At 37.0% G+C, this 16998-nt stretch overlaps 1 protein-coding gene across 1 annotated transcript in view; it reads right to left on the minus strand.

Moving 5' to 3' along the window:
• The window catches only part of LOC118770991 (corticotropin-releasing factor receptor 2), a 71370-nt gene that overhangs the window by 20260 nt on the left and 34112 nt on the right, over positions 1-16998 (minus strand). Inside the window, exons 3-6 of the mRNA XM_036518814.1 lie at positions 9985-10070; positions 6489-6595; positions 3965-4082; positions 1711-1864 (exon numbers count right to left, since the gene is read on the minus strand). Of these exons, the coding sequence (XP_036374707.1) occupies positions 1711-1864; positions 3965-4082; positions 6489-6595; positions 9985-10070 (465 nt within the window). The remainder of the gene's footprint in view (positions 1-1710; positions 1865-3964; positions 4083-6488; positions 6596-9984; positions 10071-16998) is intronic.

Raw genomic sequence — 16998 nt, forward strand, 5'->3', positions numbered from 1 at the left:
GACAGTACCGCGGCTCCGCGCACACTTCAGCTTAAGGTGAGCGTATATAATTTATGTGACGACAGCCAAGGGGCATCCACCGCTTGGCAAGCGTTGCTTCAGCCAGGGAACTGAAACCAAGTGTGACGGTCCCCTCCCACTTTTCCCACACCCTGCCAGTGCTAACATGCGGTCACTGTCACTGAATCCCAAGAACTCCTTGAACAGCACTGGAAAAAAATAACTGCTCAGCCCATTTAATTCAATCATACTTAACCAATTTAGGAGCAGGCTAAACCGGGCACGTAATGTTCTTTCTTATGCCAGCCATAAGCAATTTTGTGTTCTGTGTGATCCTGCACAGATAGCATGGATTGCTCAGTAACTGGCAGCAAAAGATATTTGTATTGTTTGAGATAACATATAATGTGATTACGGTATGGCTAATCAATGTCTGTTTTGTGTGTGCACAGTACATTCGGAAGGTGTAATTATAAGACCTTGTACAAGTAAACAACCAAGAGTCAATGGCTTCATGCAATAAACACATTTATTTTTGTCATTTTCTTACTGCACTTGTCATTACTTATGCCTGAATTAATTTATAGAATACCTGTTTCCAAGTCATGGCCATATATATTTATATCAATGTTGGCTTATTTGTTTATCTTGATATCATTTTAATTATGTCAGTAGTGACCAGTGTCCAGAGGGTTGCAGGTGTGGAACAGTGCTTAGGGAGAAGTGCACATATTCAGCAGGCTGCAAGTTTGAGTCCCATGTGGAACACTGTATCTGTGACCTCAGGCAAGGTACTTTAGTTCAGTGCTTCAGTGAATATCCAGCTGTATGAATGGATAGTATTTTAAATGTTAGTAACTTATGTCGCCCTTGAAAATGGCATCTGCTAAGCAAACACAGGAAGTAGTAAGTTCTACTCCTCTATCATTATTCAGACTTTCAACTACTGCCGCATATAGAAAAGTACTTTTTTTGCCCTGCTTTTTGCTGGTGTGTGGGAGTGCATAGAGGATTGTTTCGTAACAAATTCATGAAGAGTGAAATTTAAATACAAAATTAATTACTTGATGATCAAACCAAGAGGTGTATAGTAAGTCAGAGTTAAACCACTCTAATGAGTTTTATGCAAATAAACAAACAAAAACTGGAAAAGGTTGCCCCTTTTCAGAGCAGTAATAATTGCAATGAATACTGTGAAGCAGTCTGGTATATTTGGCTATATGCAATAAAATGCTCAGTTCAAACAACTCAAAGCCCACATAACACACATTTTCATAAATGCATACTAATTCTTAAACCCTTGTATGAAAAGGTAAAATTTTCAATCAGTCATTCACTTTAAACATCAAGGTGTACTTAAATACATTTTATTACATTTCAACTTTGCAATATATATATATATATATATATATATATATATATATATATATATATATACATATATATCATTTTTGCTGCTTTATTATGCAGTAGAATGCAACTGTGTCCATGTGGCAAAACTACATATACAATACTGTAGTATATATTCTATAATATATACATATATGAAATTGGAAATAATGTAGTTACAAACTATACAGTAAATTAGTAGCAGAAGTGTTAATTCAACTATGAAAAGTGTCTATCTATTCACACTTAGTGTTGAATAGTTAACACTTGATTTTTAGTGTATTGATATTGTGATATCTGTACTGGAGAGACTGTACTTACACCACCCGATGAAAAGGAACACCCATTTTCTAAGCTTGTCTGTGGAATACGTCATCACAATAGCCGTGTGAAGGTAGCATCCTTCCACAAACATCCAAAAGAAATTGGTCACCACAAAGTAATTGTATATTGTCGTAATAAGGCGACACCAGGGCTGAAAAAGAGAAATGTTGTATTACTTACTAATCAAACATCAACTTACCTCAACATACCTCAACAGCTGCAACAAGCCCTGTTTTTTATTATTATAAAAATTCCAGTTAAATATTGTAAACTACTAATACCAAGTTTGCTGCAGGAAAATCTTTACTCCTGTGGGACTGTTTTGAACTAATCCATCTGTTTTAGACAGTCAGAGAATTTCAGATCAGTCTTTTTAATACCTTACATCAGTCATGAGTCATCAAAATCACATGGGAGTTCACATGATCTTTTATGCAGCTTTATGATTAAAGTAAATATGAAAATTGAAATGGCACTTTATTTAAATGTGAGTAAACAAATCAAGTACAGTACATTTATGAATTGGCCACATAAGACAGCATTATATTATAACAACAGAAACACAAAAACATTATTTGTGTGGTGGGCATATAGAGTAATCTTCAAGAACCCTCCAGGTCAGAGGAAGGCTATTAAAATGGGCAGGTTAGGCTGTTTCAAAAGGTCTTTCAAAATGTGTTGTGCATTTTATGACTACACTGCAGTCTAACCTGACAAGTAGTAAACTTCATAATTTATAACAGTTGTAGTAATAACTTCTGCTTTGCCCAATAGTTATTATAAAATCATTAGCATTATTCAGACATCCTTATGTTTGACCCAGTTCTCTTTGTGGCACAAGCATAAACCCCACAGACTAAGAATGTCAATCCCAATCCCAAACAAACTTTAGCTGAGTTGATTTTATTTATTAATGATATAAACTACATTTAATCTCTATCTTGCACATAACAAATATGAAGCCAGATTCAGTGCAGCTGGGTGCTTTTTTGAATTAAGCTTCTCTCTCCTTGCAATGAAATGTTGGGCAATGAAAAATGACCAGATTCCCTGCTTGCCAACCAAGAACACATTGCCTAATATAAAAAAAGGATTTTTCACTTTTACTCAATATGTTTATTTCAAGGTCTTTCTTTATTCCCGACATGGGAGACTACTGTACATAATGTAATTTTCTGACTGTGAAAAGTATTTTGTGACAGTGAAGTTTGAAAGTGGCAGAGTAAATGTTCTTTTTCTATTTAATGTTGCAAAAAAATATTGCAGTTCTCAAAAAAAATTCCCTAGAGTTATTTTCACATAATTTTTGATGGACAATGCAGTTCAGGTGAAAGCAATTAACAGTTATCAAGGAAACCAGTCATTTATGGAATCCCCTTCCCAGAGCACCGAAACACCTCACTGAGTTGACTGACCAGCGCACTGTTATTCAGTAAGATATGCAGTGAATGCACATCTTGGTTTGTGTATTCATAAATGTAAACGTTCATTCAAACACACTTTAGAAACAGCACATTTCAAAGCATGCAGTTCTTTCCAAAATACAGGCAAATACAAGGTTTTCTTATTGACAACTGCATAGTGACATTAGACACATTGGGTTTATGTGTGGGAAAGATGTAAATGCTTTAGCAAATGTTAATCAAATAATCACAAACACAAATTTCCAGTGCATGCTGGGTAAAACTGTATGCATATTTCAATACACAGCAGCTGGCACCTACCACTTGCAAACACCCAGCATTTTTTCTGGTGCTAGTATTATGAAACGGCCACAACTTACATCATTTACCAATCTGAAACCCCATTTTGCATAATAATATCAGTTTCACCAGATAAAGAACTGTTTTACGCTTGGAGTCTACCTGTCAACCACTCAAGTACTTAATTGAATTTTGGTAAGAGCTCCTTCTTATTTCTTTCACTACACCGTGAGTTCAGTGATTACCCGAAATTAACACGGTTTTAGAAAAGAAAATATACATTATTTGCAGAAAGTTTTGCAGTCAGATGTTAGGGGTCGAGTGCATTGTGGGCTTTGACTTGAATACACATACGAGATTGATGGTTGGGCTGGGAAAGTGCTACTGTGCCAGTTGTACAGTACTCCAAGGACACAGGCTGCAGTAAGCTTTATCACAGACGTTCTGAGGAGGGCCCCACAGAAGAGACAGTTTCATGGCAGGAAAACCGAACAGAAGACAGAAAAAAAGATGAAAAGGTGGAGGACAGAAAATCCCTCCTGTCTTACCTCATTGCTCTCATGAATATTGTGGTCAATCAACTGAAGCAGAAACCACATAACGTTCCTTAAAATGAAAGTGGTGATCAGGTTCCAGTGGATTATATTACGAAGGCATCTAATGCTCCTGCAAAGGTATTATATATTATACATCACATAATATATCATTGTGTTTGTCAAGGATTATCTCATTTTGGCTTCACTCCCACATACATTTATTTGAATTTTTGAAGAAAGATGTGCACTATAATCTCCTGTTGATTGATCTAGAGTTTGCACCAAATGAATACCTTCTTGCACATTTTCATGTGGGAATCTGGTATAAACAGTACAACTATCTGAGAACCCACAGGGCCTTCAGTTATGACTAATTATGAGGCATCTGTCTGATTCTCCATAGTACCGAGTCAACAAACTAACAGACGGAAAAAGGCCTAGGTGGCTAGCTCACTTTCCCACCCTTTCCTCTGCTACATTCTTGAAACGGGTGACTAGTAACAAGCATGAAATTATCCCAGCTGGTGGGAATGCTGGACATGTGGCCTAAAAACAAAAACGTTATCGGGGCATGAGCAAACTGCATGACTAATAATCGGAATGTAGCTGTCTCCAAGGCTTGATCAAGTTCGTCCAAACTAAATCTAAGTGGTAAGAGTGATTGTTTGAAAGCAAACAAAGCAATTCAATGTGCAAATGGCACTGATACACTATACAACTTTTAAATTAACTTTCAGTCAGTGCATGTTAAGTGTTACAGCAATAAACATTGACGAGAACCAGTGTCATGTTGCTAGTCTGTAAACATTGTGATTGCAATGATGCCTAATTCTGTGCATTCAGATGGGACTTTTGCTTTGGTAGATCTTAGTCACACATGCAAGTTGTGCCACTAGTTGCTTATCTTGACACATTTCTATTTAACCAAAAATTATCACAGACATTAGCTAATAAAAACAACACAGAGAAACAGAAGGAAAGAAACATTGACCTCTTTTTCCTTTCAAGTTAGAGAAATAAGCATTATTCAATAGCAAATATTGAGTTGTGGATTCTTAAATAGTTCCTCCTATAGGCCATTTATATAAGATCGGCATTCCACCCCTTTTAGAGAGTTTATTACTTACTGTAGTAAGCAGCAGGGCAGTAATATATCCTATTAGGCAATGGACATAACAGCTTAATGGTTTACCTCTGTCCTGAGAACAAGCTTCAGCCCCCAGTCTCATTATTGTTTAGAACATGTTACAAGTAGGGTGCAGAGTGCCCTGTGACCAAACTTCGAAACCTATAATTCAGTCCACCCACACTAAGTAGATGATACAGGCCCTCATTAAGCCACAACGGACACAGACATTAAATTGCTGCAACTTCGAAAACAATTAGTCATAATATTATGGAACATTATGATTTCAAATAATCTGTTGGTATTATAGCCCAGCGTTTCCCAGTGTAAACTGGTGTTTGCGTCAGCTGATCTCACCATAATTAGGTTTAATTGAGCTGTCAATTGAACACTGATCTCTATTTGCCATCTCTCCATTTAATATGCTACACATACTTGTAAAAGAAATGGGCTGCTGCAGGTGTGTGTGTGTGTTTGTGCGTGTGTGTGTGTGTGTGTGTGTGTGTGTGTGTGCGCGCATCCTGGAAAAAGGCAAAGTAATGCTGTTTATTCAACATATTTTTTGTTCATTGTTATCCCTTAAACAAATTTGACACAGCTGTCTCAGTTAAGCTTTATCGGTTCAATTAATTTTCCTGGGCCACAGTGATCAAATAATTAGTCTTAATAAAGCTGAACACTTGCCTGGATTATCAATTGGCTCAAATGAATGGAAACGACATACAAAGGCACCTTTCCTTGTATTTTCCTGTGAAAACACACTTCCAACAATCCATATCTGTAACAAAGTACCGATGGCAAATGCTTGTTAAATGACGTCTGATCCCAATCAGTAACAGCTTAATCAAATCGAATTAACGGAGAGCTCAGCTGGAACTTGTGTATGCTGTGTGCAGCACTTGTTTGTATAAAGCCAAGGCAGGTGGTCCTTTACCTATTACTAGTTTAGGGACTGTAATTACTAATCCATAGGGACTGGGTTGAGGCTGATGACGAAGCAGACCTCAATATGGATGTAAAACAATGTTCAATGTACTTTACTTCATACCCAACAGTCAACACAAGAAAAAATGTCAATCATAACGAACACATTTATTGTGTTTTTGCATTTTTGTCCTTCTGTCTAACCCTAACACTAACACAGCACAAACCAGTACATGTGCATGCTACAGGAAACTTTTGCTCTTTTATTTTCATGCGGTTGTCACCAAAATGCTCAGAGCAACGTTTGCTGGGACATTTCAGCTGACGGACTTTGTCAGCAGTTGTCACGTTAAAGATAAAATAATCTGTCATTTTTAACCCAGGTGCCTTGGAATTAAGAGACGATGGAAGCAAAAGCCAAGCATTTTAGTGCATTGATAAATAATACCACTGCAAAGTCACAGCAAAGTGAAACATTGTACTCACCTCAAGCATAGGAACAGTATGAAGGCCACAACTAGAGCTCCCACAGATATACAGTGGCCTAAGTAGTTTATGATAAGGGCAATCTTGTAATGCATCGGGTATTTCCTCTGGATAAAAACAGACAACATGAGCATTAGTTTATTAGTATCAATTTACTGTCTCTTCTCACCTGCAAAATTTCCTAAATTTTACAGCAAGCACTTCAATTATGGACCAATGAAAATGTTGATAATATGAGTCTTATAGGTCACACACATGGCATGGTATACTTTGTAACCTTAAACCTGTCCATTTGCATTATCAATTTGTCATATAGCAGATGCTTACCCGGAGCAACTTTCAAAGAAAGAGTACAATCACTACAATCCCTACCATCTATTCAAATAATCATCACTACAAATATTAATAAGATTTCACCCAACCTATATTTAACTGGAAATGCCACCTGAGAATTTCTTTTTCATTCACATACAAGATAATCAGCAGAATAATGTAATGCTGCTCAGAAATATACATTTCTTATAAATATCTTTATGTATATTATTATTGATATTTTTAGACATTATTATTGATGTCTTACAATGGATACAAAATGCAAGCTAAGACCATGTTTTTCAAGGCTTATAATGTAACATTTCGGTAGTACTGATGGTATACTATTACACAGTATTAGTAATGATACATGTCTTGCATTACATTATTGGCATTTAGCAGCATCTTATCCAAAGCAACTTATATGGGCTACAATTTTTTTGTTTATTTATTTATTTATTTACATGTTACCCATTTATACAGCTGGATATTTACTAAGGTGATTCTAGGTCAAGCACCTTACCCAAGGGTACAACAGCAGTGCGCCCAGCAGGGAATCGAACCGGCAACCTTTCCGTTACAAGTTCTCCTTAATATTATACTACACTGCTGCCCTGCTGTAGTTCAGAGATGACTGCAGGCTTGGTCACGTATAAACAGTTTTCCTAACGTTATTCATTCCTCCTTAAACTAATAATGGCCATACAGCAGAGTCAGTGGAAACAGGCTTCACAGGAATAATCTAGTAAAAGGCAAACTTCTGAAGTGCATGTCCTGCTGCTGTGGCTTTGAAGTGTGAAAGAAATCAAGGAAGATTATGTGGTGCTCTTATATGAAAAAGCACAGAGGGTGGCTCCTTGAGATGAGAACACCTAGGGGAAGTTTTTGGTTGAACACACTAAGCACGTATATCCTTGAAATAACTGATGTATATCAGCCTTGAGGGGAGGAATATATATATCATTGTCATGTATGTATTACCTTTTCTAAGAAAACATATAATGATATCCTTGGAACCTCAAATTCATTTTAACATTGATGCAACTGCTTCATGTCAGATTATTATTAATTGCCTACAGAGCACTTTTATTTTCTCATGCAATAGTTACATTTACAGTTTGGCATCCAGTGACTGCTTTATTTATAGCCAACTATGGTTATGATGACTTAATTTTAAATAGCTGTTTTTTTTTCTTACAAATAAAAGAAGCAGTTGACTGGCTCCTTGTTTAATCGGTTACTGATTTTATTGGTTATAATTCCCATTCCTTGCTGTACCAGCAGTTATTACACTGTCATTATCATCATCGGTAGTGAGCTCATTATCATCATCGTTAGTGAGCTCTAACAAGAACAAAAAATTGCTTTTACAACTGATTACCTAACTGCATATAAGCATTGGCTCTAAACCACTACTGCTGTCAGTAAAGTTGTGCATCCAGCCTGCAAATGTAATTCAAGTTGTGATTCTGTACATGCTAAGTCTGTTTGTACCAATACTGAGTTGTACAAATTTATAATCTATAAGTTTTACTTTAAAAACATCTGTTCTAATGTCAAAAGAGACTTACTGTTGTAAGTGTAGGCATTGGATTTCTATGACTTACTTCTGCTTGCCTGTACCTGTAACATTTACTAAAAGTTCCCTTGTTAAAATCATAGCCCAATGTTCAGAACATAACGGAATTGATGAGACTGGATCATGAAAAACATACTCATGTTCAGTGAATTCATTCTCAACTGAATTGTTCAACTTGTTTTTGGGTAGATCAAACCTCTCCCTTCACTCACTGCAAATTTCCGGTCAATAATTAAAAATACTGCACAGGTGTCCCTAAAATCCTTTGTATTATTTTAAAGAAACAGCTGTATGTCCAGCCTGACTACTTCAAAAATCATGTAAAGGCCATTTCCCCTGCAATTAATTTGATTCCAAGTTAAAGCTGGTTTCATAAGACATAAACTATAATTAGAAAATGTGCCATAAATATGCTTTAACCAGAGGCTGCAGTGTGAAGTAATTAGGCCAATGATAGTCAATGAGCACTAATTCCAGCCAAAATTAGCCTCTGGCTTTTCTCAAAGTAAGCGTTAACGCTGACACCACATATTAACATACCATTTCTCCAACGTATGTATCTGTAAAGCAGAATGCAAATCTGTGTGATGTTATTAAAATAGAACATGTGGAAGAATATGACTTCCTTTTAAAGTGCATTTTCTCCTTCAGTTTTACCTCTAACATGCTGCCTTTGCCCGCTCTCTAAGGTGAATGGCTGCTGGTGCAAGTTGTGTGAAGGACAACAGTTCAAGGCCATGACGGAAATTCCCCAGCCAGGATTTCAACCCCACATCCCTCTGGTTGTACGCCCTTGACCCCTTCTCTACACAATTCTGCCAGGACCAGAAGACGGACACACAGTCTGGTCCACAGACAAGAAAAATACATGAATAAAGCAGAAGCTTTGCTGTTTGCACAGTCAGCATTCTGTGACTTGGAGCACATTTGGTGCTGTGCGATGTGTTGTTTCCCTCCTTGAGGGTTCAAGAGGGATCAGATGCTACCACTACGGTATTGCGAGAGCCAATGCCCCCTTCGTTTGCGAGGGCAGCTGATGGTATTTCATAAGCAACCTTTTTAGCCTTGTGTCCGCTCATCTAATTGCCTGGAGAGGGCCCAGCACTTTGACACTGATGTGTGTGAAGTTTAGAAATCGTCCTGACAGTGCTGAATGCGCTGTGTCTCTCTCTCTCTCCATGACAGTTACAGACAGATACAAACATGGCCTTCGAATGGGAACCTTTATAATGGATAGTGACGCTGTCCCCTTGGGCTCGCGATTGTCCTCAAAGGCACGTCTCCATTTCCATTAGATAATAAGTGTGGTTTCTAATTCAGGTCTTTTCATTTGGTCATCATTTGATAATGCAATTTGAATGGATTTTAATAAGCCAAATTGATGCCTAGAGCATGCCTAATCTGTGTACTTTATTTCTGTAAAAACATAAATGTATGCACAGAGCGATACATTTAAATTGGTGCTCTGAAGAAGCCATTGTGAACAATGCCTACATGCTTTCCATGAAACTGACATCACACTGTTTTCCGCTTTTTATCCCACAACTTTTTTTTGAATATCAATAAAATAAGGTGCCATCAAGTGGACCACAAACATATGCCTACCTTTTCCTCTAAGATGGGTTCACAATTGGAATAATTACTCTTGAGGGCCCACGTTCCATTGTCCATGCATTCTCTGTATGCATTCCCTGCAAACCAAAAGTAGAGAACAATGGCATTTCAAACATTGCTTTAGAATGCATTCTTCATAGTCCACCCCGCCGCCCCAGACAGAGGTCATCACTGACTTGTTTCCATGCCTGTCCACAAATCAAAGTACTGCATCTTGAAGATTGCCTGCATGGAATCTGAAATCATTGTTATCTGATTGCGTACTTGACTATCGGCACCACAATGGCGTGACAATGTAAGAAACAGCTTGAGCGGGCATTCCTCTTACATTAGTCATGTGACTCTTATGACGCAGCTGGGCCTTTGCGCCTGCAGCAACGGCAGCTGTATTATTAGGAGTTAGCAGATGCTGCTGTGGTAACATGGAGGAACATCTAACTTGTGTCAAATTGGATGAAAAAAGGTATTAAAAGCAGCTGTACAGTCTTAAGAAACCACATGGTCACCACATACATCTTAAAAAGAGTCACAGAATAACATTCTTTGTCTTAAAATGAGGATCCTCCATGGACAACAATGTGGAGAAAAACGTGGAGTGGGCATTGTGATGTAGTAGAGTATGATCCACTGGCTCTCTAATTGTATTTTAGTGTTACAAAGGATTTGGGGGACAGCTCATTGAGGATTTGTCTAGGGAAGGTTGGAAGCTGAACCCTCTGAGGCAACCATGGGTCAAGCCTCACTAAAATCTCTCTTCCCATTTCCACACATCCCTCTCATACCAGCGTGCGGGACAAAACGGTCAACTAGCCCCCATCAAAGAACACTTACTCACTTCCAGCTCGGCTTTGGGCCAACGCCTATTTACAGTTCTGCCGAAGCGTTCAGTTCAAAGTTTGACATTTAAACCTCTGCTTCTCCTCGCCGCCGGGATCTTTTTGGAATAAAATGTACGTTCACAGAGGGATTTACAAAGCCTCTTACTCCCAGAATTATTTGCATATCTCTGCAAAAACCTCTTTCGGTAATAGACTTTGAACTGAACTTTTCGTTTGGAATTTTCTCATTTGCTCCATTTCACGCTGGCCTTTATCTTCTTTTCGGGGGAGCACATAAAAATTTAACCTCGGATTTTGAAAAATCCTCTTTTAATTTTGTTGCATAATGTTATCAGGTCAATTTCATTAAGAGAATATGGCATTTTGAAATAACTAGAATTCTAGCACTTTGTTATGAGTTTTTGTGATTCAATTCAAATAGGATTGGAACTGCATTAATAAACATTAGACAAAAAGTGTGGCACATATATAATTTATTACCTTTCCAGCAGGTTTATTATTAACTTTCCATTTTCTTCTTAAAGTAGATATGCAATTGCTATTTTATAAATATAGGTGGTAGTAATATTATAAGTAGTGGGTAGCAGGAATGTATAAACAGAATCCATCCTCACATACGGCAATGCAATCATATAATGTAGGATCATGCTGCTCCTGGTTGTCAGAAACTCATAGTGTAGATGCTGCTTGTGACAGTTCTATTCAAAACCTGAAATGGATAAGTTTGTTTAGACATACCAATTCTCCCATCTGCTGCATAGTGAGACTTGTATATGTTATCTCCTGGAAAGCCACCCACATGGAGAGTAAATTACATGGTGTACTGTTATATCTCCATGTAAGTTATGGCCAGACAGGCAGAGTTAGTGGGGTGGGGCTGAAATGCTGCCATCTTCTGGCCACAAGCACCCTCAACCCACTCCAGCTGAAAGAAATGGCCATCACCTGTGGGCAATCACCCAATCAGCCGGAGCACAAAAGGCACCTTCTGGCTGCAGTTGAGAAGGGACAGGGGGAGATGAACGAGTGCTTTGGGGCTTAAGCCTTGTTTTGCTGTGTGGGACATGTTAGGCCAGTAACCAGCCAGGTTAAATCGATAAAAATCTGGGGTAAAATATTAGGTTCCTAAGAAATTAAGCTTTGGTTGTACCTTTAAATGTGATTGTTAATGAGTCTGAGTTTTATTTTTTCATCATTTTGTGTTGTAGATTTTGAATTATTTTTGCAACATTGTTCTGGAGGCCCTTTAATTAATCTTTTGGGTGCTTTAAAACTGTGTGGTCATCTGCTGGGTAGCATTACTCCATGTAACACTCCCATCCCCACCCTGGGTTGTGTTAGCTTGATAGTAAATGAACAAGTTCAGATTAAGTACTGTGCTCAAGGCTATAACATCAGTACCACCACCTGGGGTTCACACAACCTGCCTCCAAGTCCCGCTCCCTGACCACCACTGCTGCCAACTTTGCCTTCAGCAAGCAATTCTTTGCCATGAAAATATGCTGAACTCATTTGGATCACAGCAGGCATTCAGTTTTACTTTTATGAATTTACTTATGAATGAACAGCGTAAATTAATTGAATTTCAAGTACAAACACTTGATTGATATACAGTAAGTGGAGATGAAGTTGCTTATTGAGAGAAGACCCAATAGTAAAAATAAGACATCTTTACATGTCAAAAAAATCTTTGCTAATTGTGTGGACCTTTAACTCTGGCTAATTTATACATATTTATTCATAACTATTGGTTCTACAGCAGTCTTTTTCAAACTTAGTCCTTTGATGTATTTTTGACCAGCCTTACCCTGGTAACAATCTTCTTGCAAAGTAATCACATTTGATGTTATCTGCACATCTAATTAACATGTATCTAAAAGTTAAAAATGCCACAGCAGGCTATCACATAATTTAATTTACTTTCAACAAGCCTCTCTGAAACTTGGCCCTGGAATTATTTTTTTATATAATAATTTAGGGTGTTCTGCTACATGTATTATTCATTAGTTATGAATTAACATCATAAAACTCATTTGCACATTTTACTATCCAGAATACTGTAGGTTACAAGCTGGTGGATTTTCACTTTCATGTCCATTATAATTAGAGGTTAATATTATTTTCTGGATAATTTCACATGCAACCATAGTCTTCCCTCGCAGAACACTTTGTATAAAGAGATACGGAGTAACCTTTGGACAGCTATGATTTCTCAAATAAATTTGCAGCTAATATCTTCTACTACCACTAATGTGCCATGTAACTGTACTCTAAAAAGTAATGAGTTGGAAGAGAAGAATATCAAAAAGACTCAGAGTGATACAGATGCTTGTACTCTAAATATTCTTTAAAGCATATACATAAATAAAACAGAATCATTATCCTGCTAATTACACTGATATCCTTACTGTAACTCAATAAAGGAAGTTATATAGCATAGCCAGTGCCTAGAGATATATGTAATGAGGCAGGACATGAGCAAGTCTAACCAACCACAAAATTCAGCTGAAGACAAATTTGGTGATGGTTTTTGAAGGCAATTACAAATCCTCATGTGAATTTCAAAATTTGCACACATCACAAAAGATAAGAAGTTAATCATCAAAGCATTCTTTCCAGAATGAGTTAGCATTTGTTAGATTGTTTGCTCAAACAAATCCTGTTTACTGTATCTGGCTTAGCATAGCAATACACCAATTCCCTGTATGTCATTTTCTGCGTGTCATTGCTCAGGCATCAGTTATAACACACAGAACGGTAAAGCTTCAAGAACGAGTGTGCTTCTAACCTGAGAGTACTTTTATCTAACATAATGTCTCTGCGTAGGCATACCTCCCAGCTGTCTGCGTACTCAATGAACTTTACCACGACCCACGGTTGATATTCCGAGAAGGTTAGGGAACTTTCCCCAAACCTTTAGGGAACCTTTTATGTTCTGGGAACATTCCTTGAGTTTAAAAAGAACTTGTCTGCAATGTCTTGGGAGCCTAAAAATTGTCAGCTGGATGAGTCCAGCTATATAATGTGATTCGAATCCAGTCTCTGTTTTGTTATTATAGCCAGCATCCACTAGTGACTGTAAGATGTTCAAACAAAGCAAGCACAGCAATCCACATGTAAGAAGCATGTCTCTCTTATTTTCTGGTTTATTCATTTGTTTATGTTTATTTTAATCCTGGAATATATCAGGAAGACTGGGAAATGTTTGACAGTACAAGGAAAAAAATTGTGCATGTGTTTTTTTAAGCAAGATAAATGTAAGCGAGTGCATCTCTTTATTAAAAAATCACAGCATCATTTTCAATGTGATGACGTTCAATGTGAAGGAGACATCAAAAGTCATAAGCATCCGGAGATATTACTCAAATGCTAAGATGAAAGTTCCCACAGAGATGAAGACTGCTAGAACTCAAAACACAGAAAAGACACGCCATTTTCTAAGTTATTTTGCAAGCCTTTGTAGTGACCATCTCTGTATGAAATTAAAAAAAAAATGTCCTCATTTGACATTTTGACCATTTCTATCTGCTACCATTCTGCAACATTACATACTACATTTAATTATATTATAGGGATCTATATCTTTAATACTCAGTGTTGCAACCTGACCCCACAGGCCAGCGAGCATTATGCTTCACTCAAATACTCATTGGATGTATTCCCTAAACAAATTGAGCAAATTTTTACAAATTGATTAACTAGTGATAATAAACATTTTGTAAACCTTTATCATCTAGCATAGTTTAGATAAGCAATGTAGCTGGACTAGCAAACAGTGATATTTTAACCTTTACTCTTTTGCATATTTATTGGTTTTTCTTCACCCTCCACTACTTGTCTTTCATGTGTTGTCCAAGTGCCATCTTCATAAAAATTACTCAAGAATGACAAGATTGTGTAAAATGTCTTATCTAAACAATAAAATAGTTGGACAGCATTTAAAACGATGCAAAATCATATAATCAAACAGATGCTGTCATTGATTGCTGTTGATTAATTTACATGGACAATTCTGCATGTGATAGAATTTTTTTTTTCTTTTTCTTTTGTCAGTACTGCATAAATAGTCAACATTCATTTTGAGCAACCCCTTTTTCATTTTATATCAAGGCGGCAAATTGTATTTTCTTTTACTTCAAAACTTCTGTAAGGTACTCGGTAATGTATATTACTCTGTAACAGGCTGTGATACATGGTGCCACATTGCAGTTTAATTGACTGACGTGAATTAGGTGATTTATTCAATATTTTTGGAGCTATGAAAGCACCATGTTTACAGCATTTGTAGTTAAATAAGCAAAATAAATGCTAATTTTCCATTCTACTTCCATGTTGTAATTCATCTTTATTTATTCAGTCACTTAAGCTGTGAAATAGTTTTGTTTATGACAGTTTACTGATGCTTAATTGACCGTAAACAAACAGATGTACTTAACGCGAGACATCTTCACCTTGGTAATTAAAACACCTGCCAATTCCAGGAGGAATGACATCAAAATCACTTCTGAATCACCTGCTAATAATATACATAATAATAAAAAAAAATAATGGGAGCTTTCTCAGTTGTATAAAGCTTTCTGTTCCAAGCCTCCTGCCAGTTACCGAGCTGAAGTTTGACATGTGTCTGTGTGTGTGTGGCTGTGTGTGTGTAATAGTTGAACTGACAATGGAAGGATGCAACTCCTTCACATAGTTATCTGCTAACTCAGAAAGATTTTGATTTAAATTCTTTAGATTGATGTAAACATCAGAGACTCAAAACTCAAGACTCAGAGACTTCATGCACTCAAGTTACATGAAGAAGGGTATCTACGCAAAATATAATTTCAGTTTGTCACTTTGGTGATGTAAAGGGCTCCTATGTAAATGAATCCATTCTTCTATAGAAAGTGTGGATGGATCTCAATAATTACAGGCCATAATGTGACCTTACACTTGTTCTTGAAAGATTCACCAGTGAAAATGAATGCTACATATGCTTTGCAGCATTTCCGACACTAATTTATGTTGGTTTTGTAGGCATTCAGCACATTCAACATAATTTAAGAGAGCTGTTTACTAAAGCCACCTCTGATCATATTTTGTTTTGAACCAATTTTTCAAAAAAATAAAACAGTTAAGTAACGCTCACATTAGTTTATACTTCTACGAGGTGATGAAAGTTGTGTTGTCAGCTTGCGCGTAGACACAAGCCCTCAGTCATGCTTCATTAATATGTGACTTGCTATATTGCATTGGAGCTCATCAGTCTGAATCATTTCATATGAATATTTTTAGTATTCTCTGGCATTTACCAAGGACTATTTGTGAGAAAATAGGATGCTCTTAAGTGTTGGCTTTAGTTTTATTCTACAAAAAAATCCATTTGTGAATAAATTATTTTTAAAATATTGAACTAAACATCTCTTTTAAATATGTTACAGTTTGCATACTAAGGCCTCCAACCACCTACAATGAGTGTGTGGAACAAATTCAGGAGGGCTTTGGTTGAAACCAGTTTGCACTAACTAAACTGTCAATCATAACAGAATGATTAAAACACCAATAGCAGGTTGGCCTAGATTCTGCAAGATAAGGGCATTTATGATCACTTTAACTTCTGTCAGTTTCATAATAAAACGAACAGCCCATTAAAGCCCATAAATGTAACTCTATGTAGTCCATCAAAATAAATATGACTACATTAAACTGATGGTTTATTGTAGGCTGGATAGGAAGTAACCATTTAGAGGGAACCTGGTGCTGTGCCCTGGAAAGGTCAGTGGTTTACTTCACAATTATCATTTCACATATACTGTACATCCAACTGTGGTCTCTGAAAAAAAATAAGGCCCCCTGAAGACAATTAATATTAATGCTTTAACTTGCAAACACATTTAAAAACTAGGGAAACTTTTGTATCAGTTGTGGGTAAAAGTGCAGGATGAGTGTTGATTAAATCTAAGAAACCCAGACAACATATTTATTAGGACGCACTGAGGAAACACTATTTAAATGGGCCTTACAAAGCTTACTTATACATGTTTATTGCATCCAATGAAATTCTTGCCCTGAGTCCTTTTGTCATAGACACACCCTATCAGTTTGTAAATAGCATGATGAGTGGCCACATGGAAGAATTTTACATAAATCCCATTTGAAGCTGTTGCTCACAGGAATGCTCTAA

This window comes from Megalops cyprinoides, chromosome 24, assembly GCF_013368585.1.
Source record: "Megalops cyprinoides isolate fMegCyp1 chromosome 24, fMegCyp1.pri, whole genome shotgun sequence".
Taxonomy (NCBI): Eukaryota; Metazoa; Chordata; class Actinopteri; order Elopiformes; family Megalopidae; genus Megalops; species Megalops cyprinoides.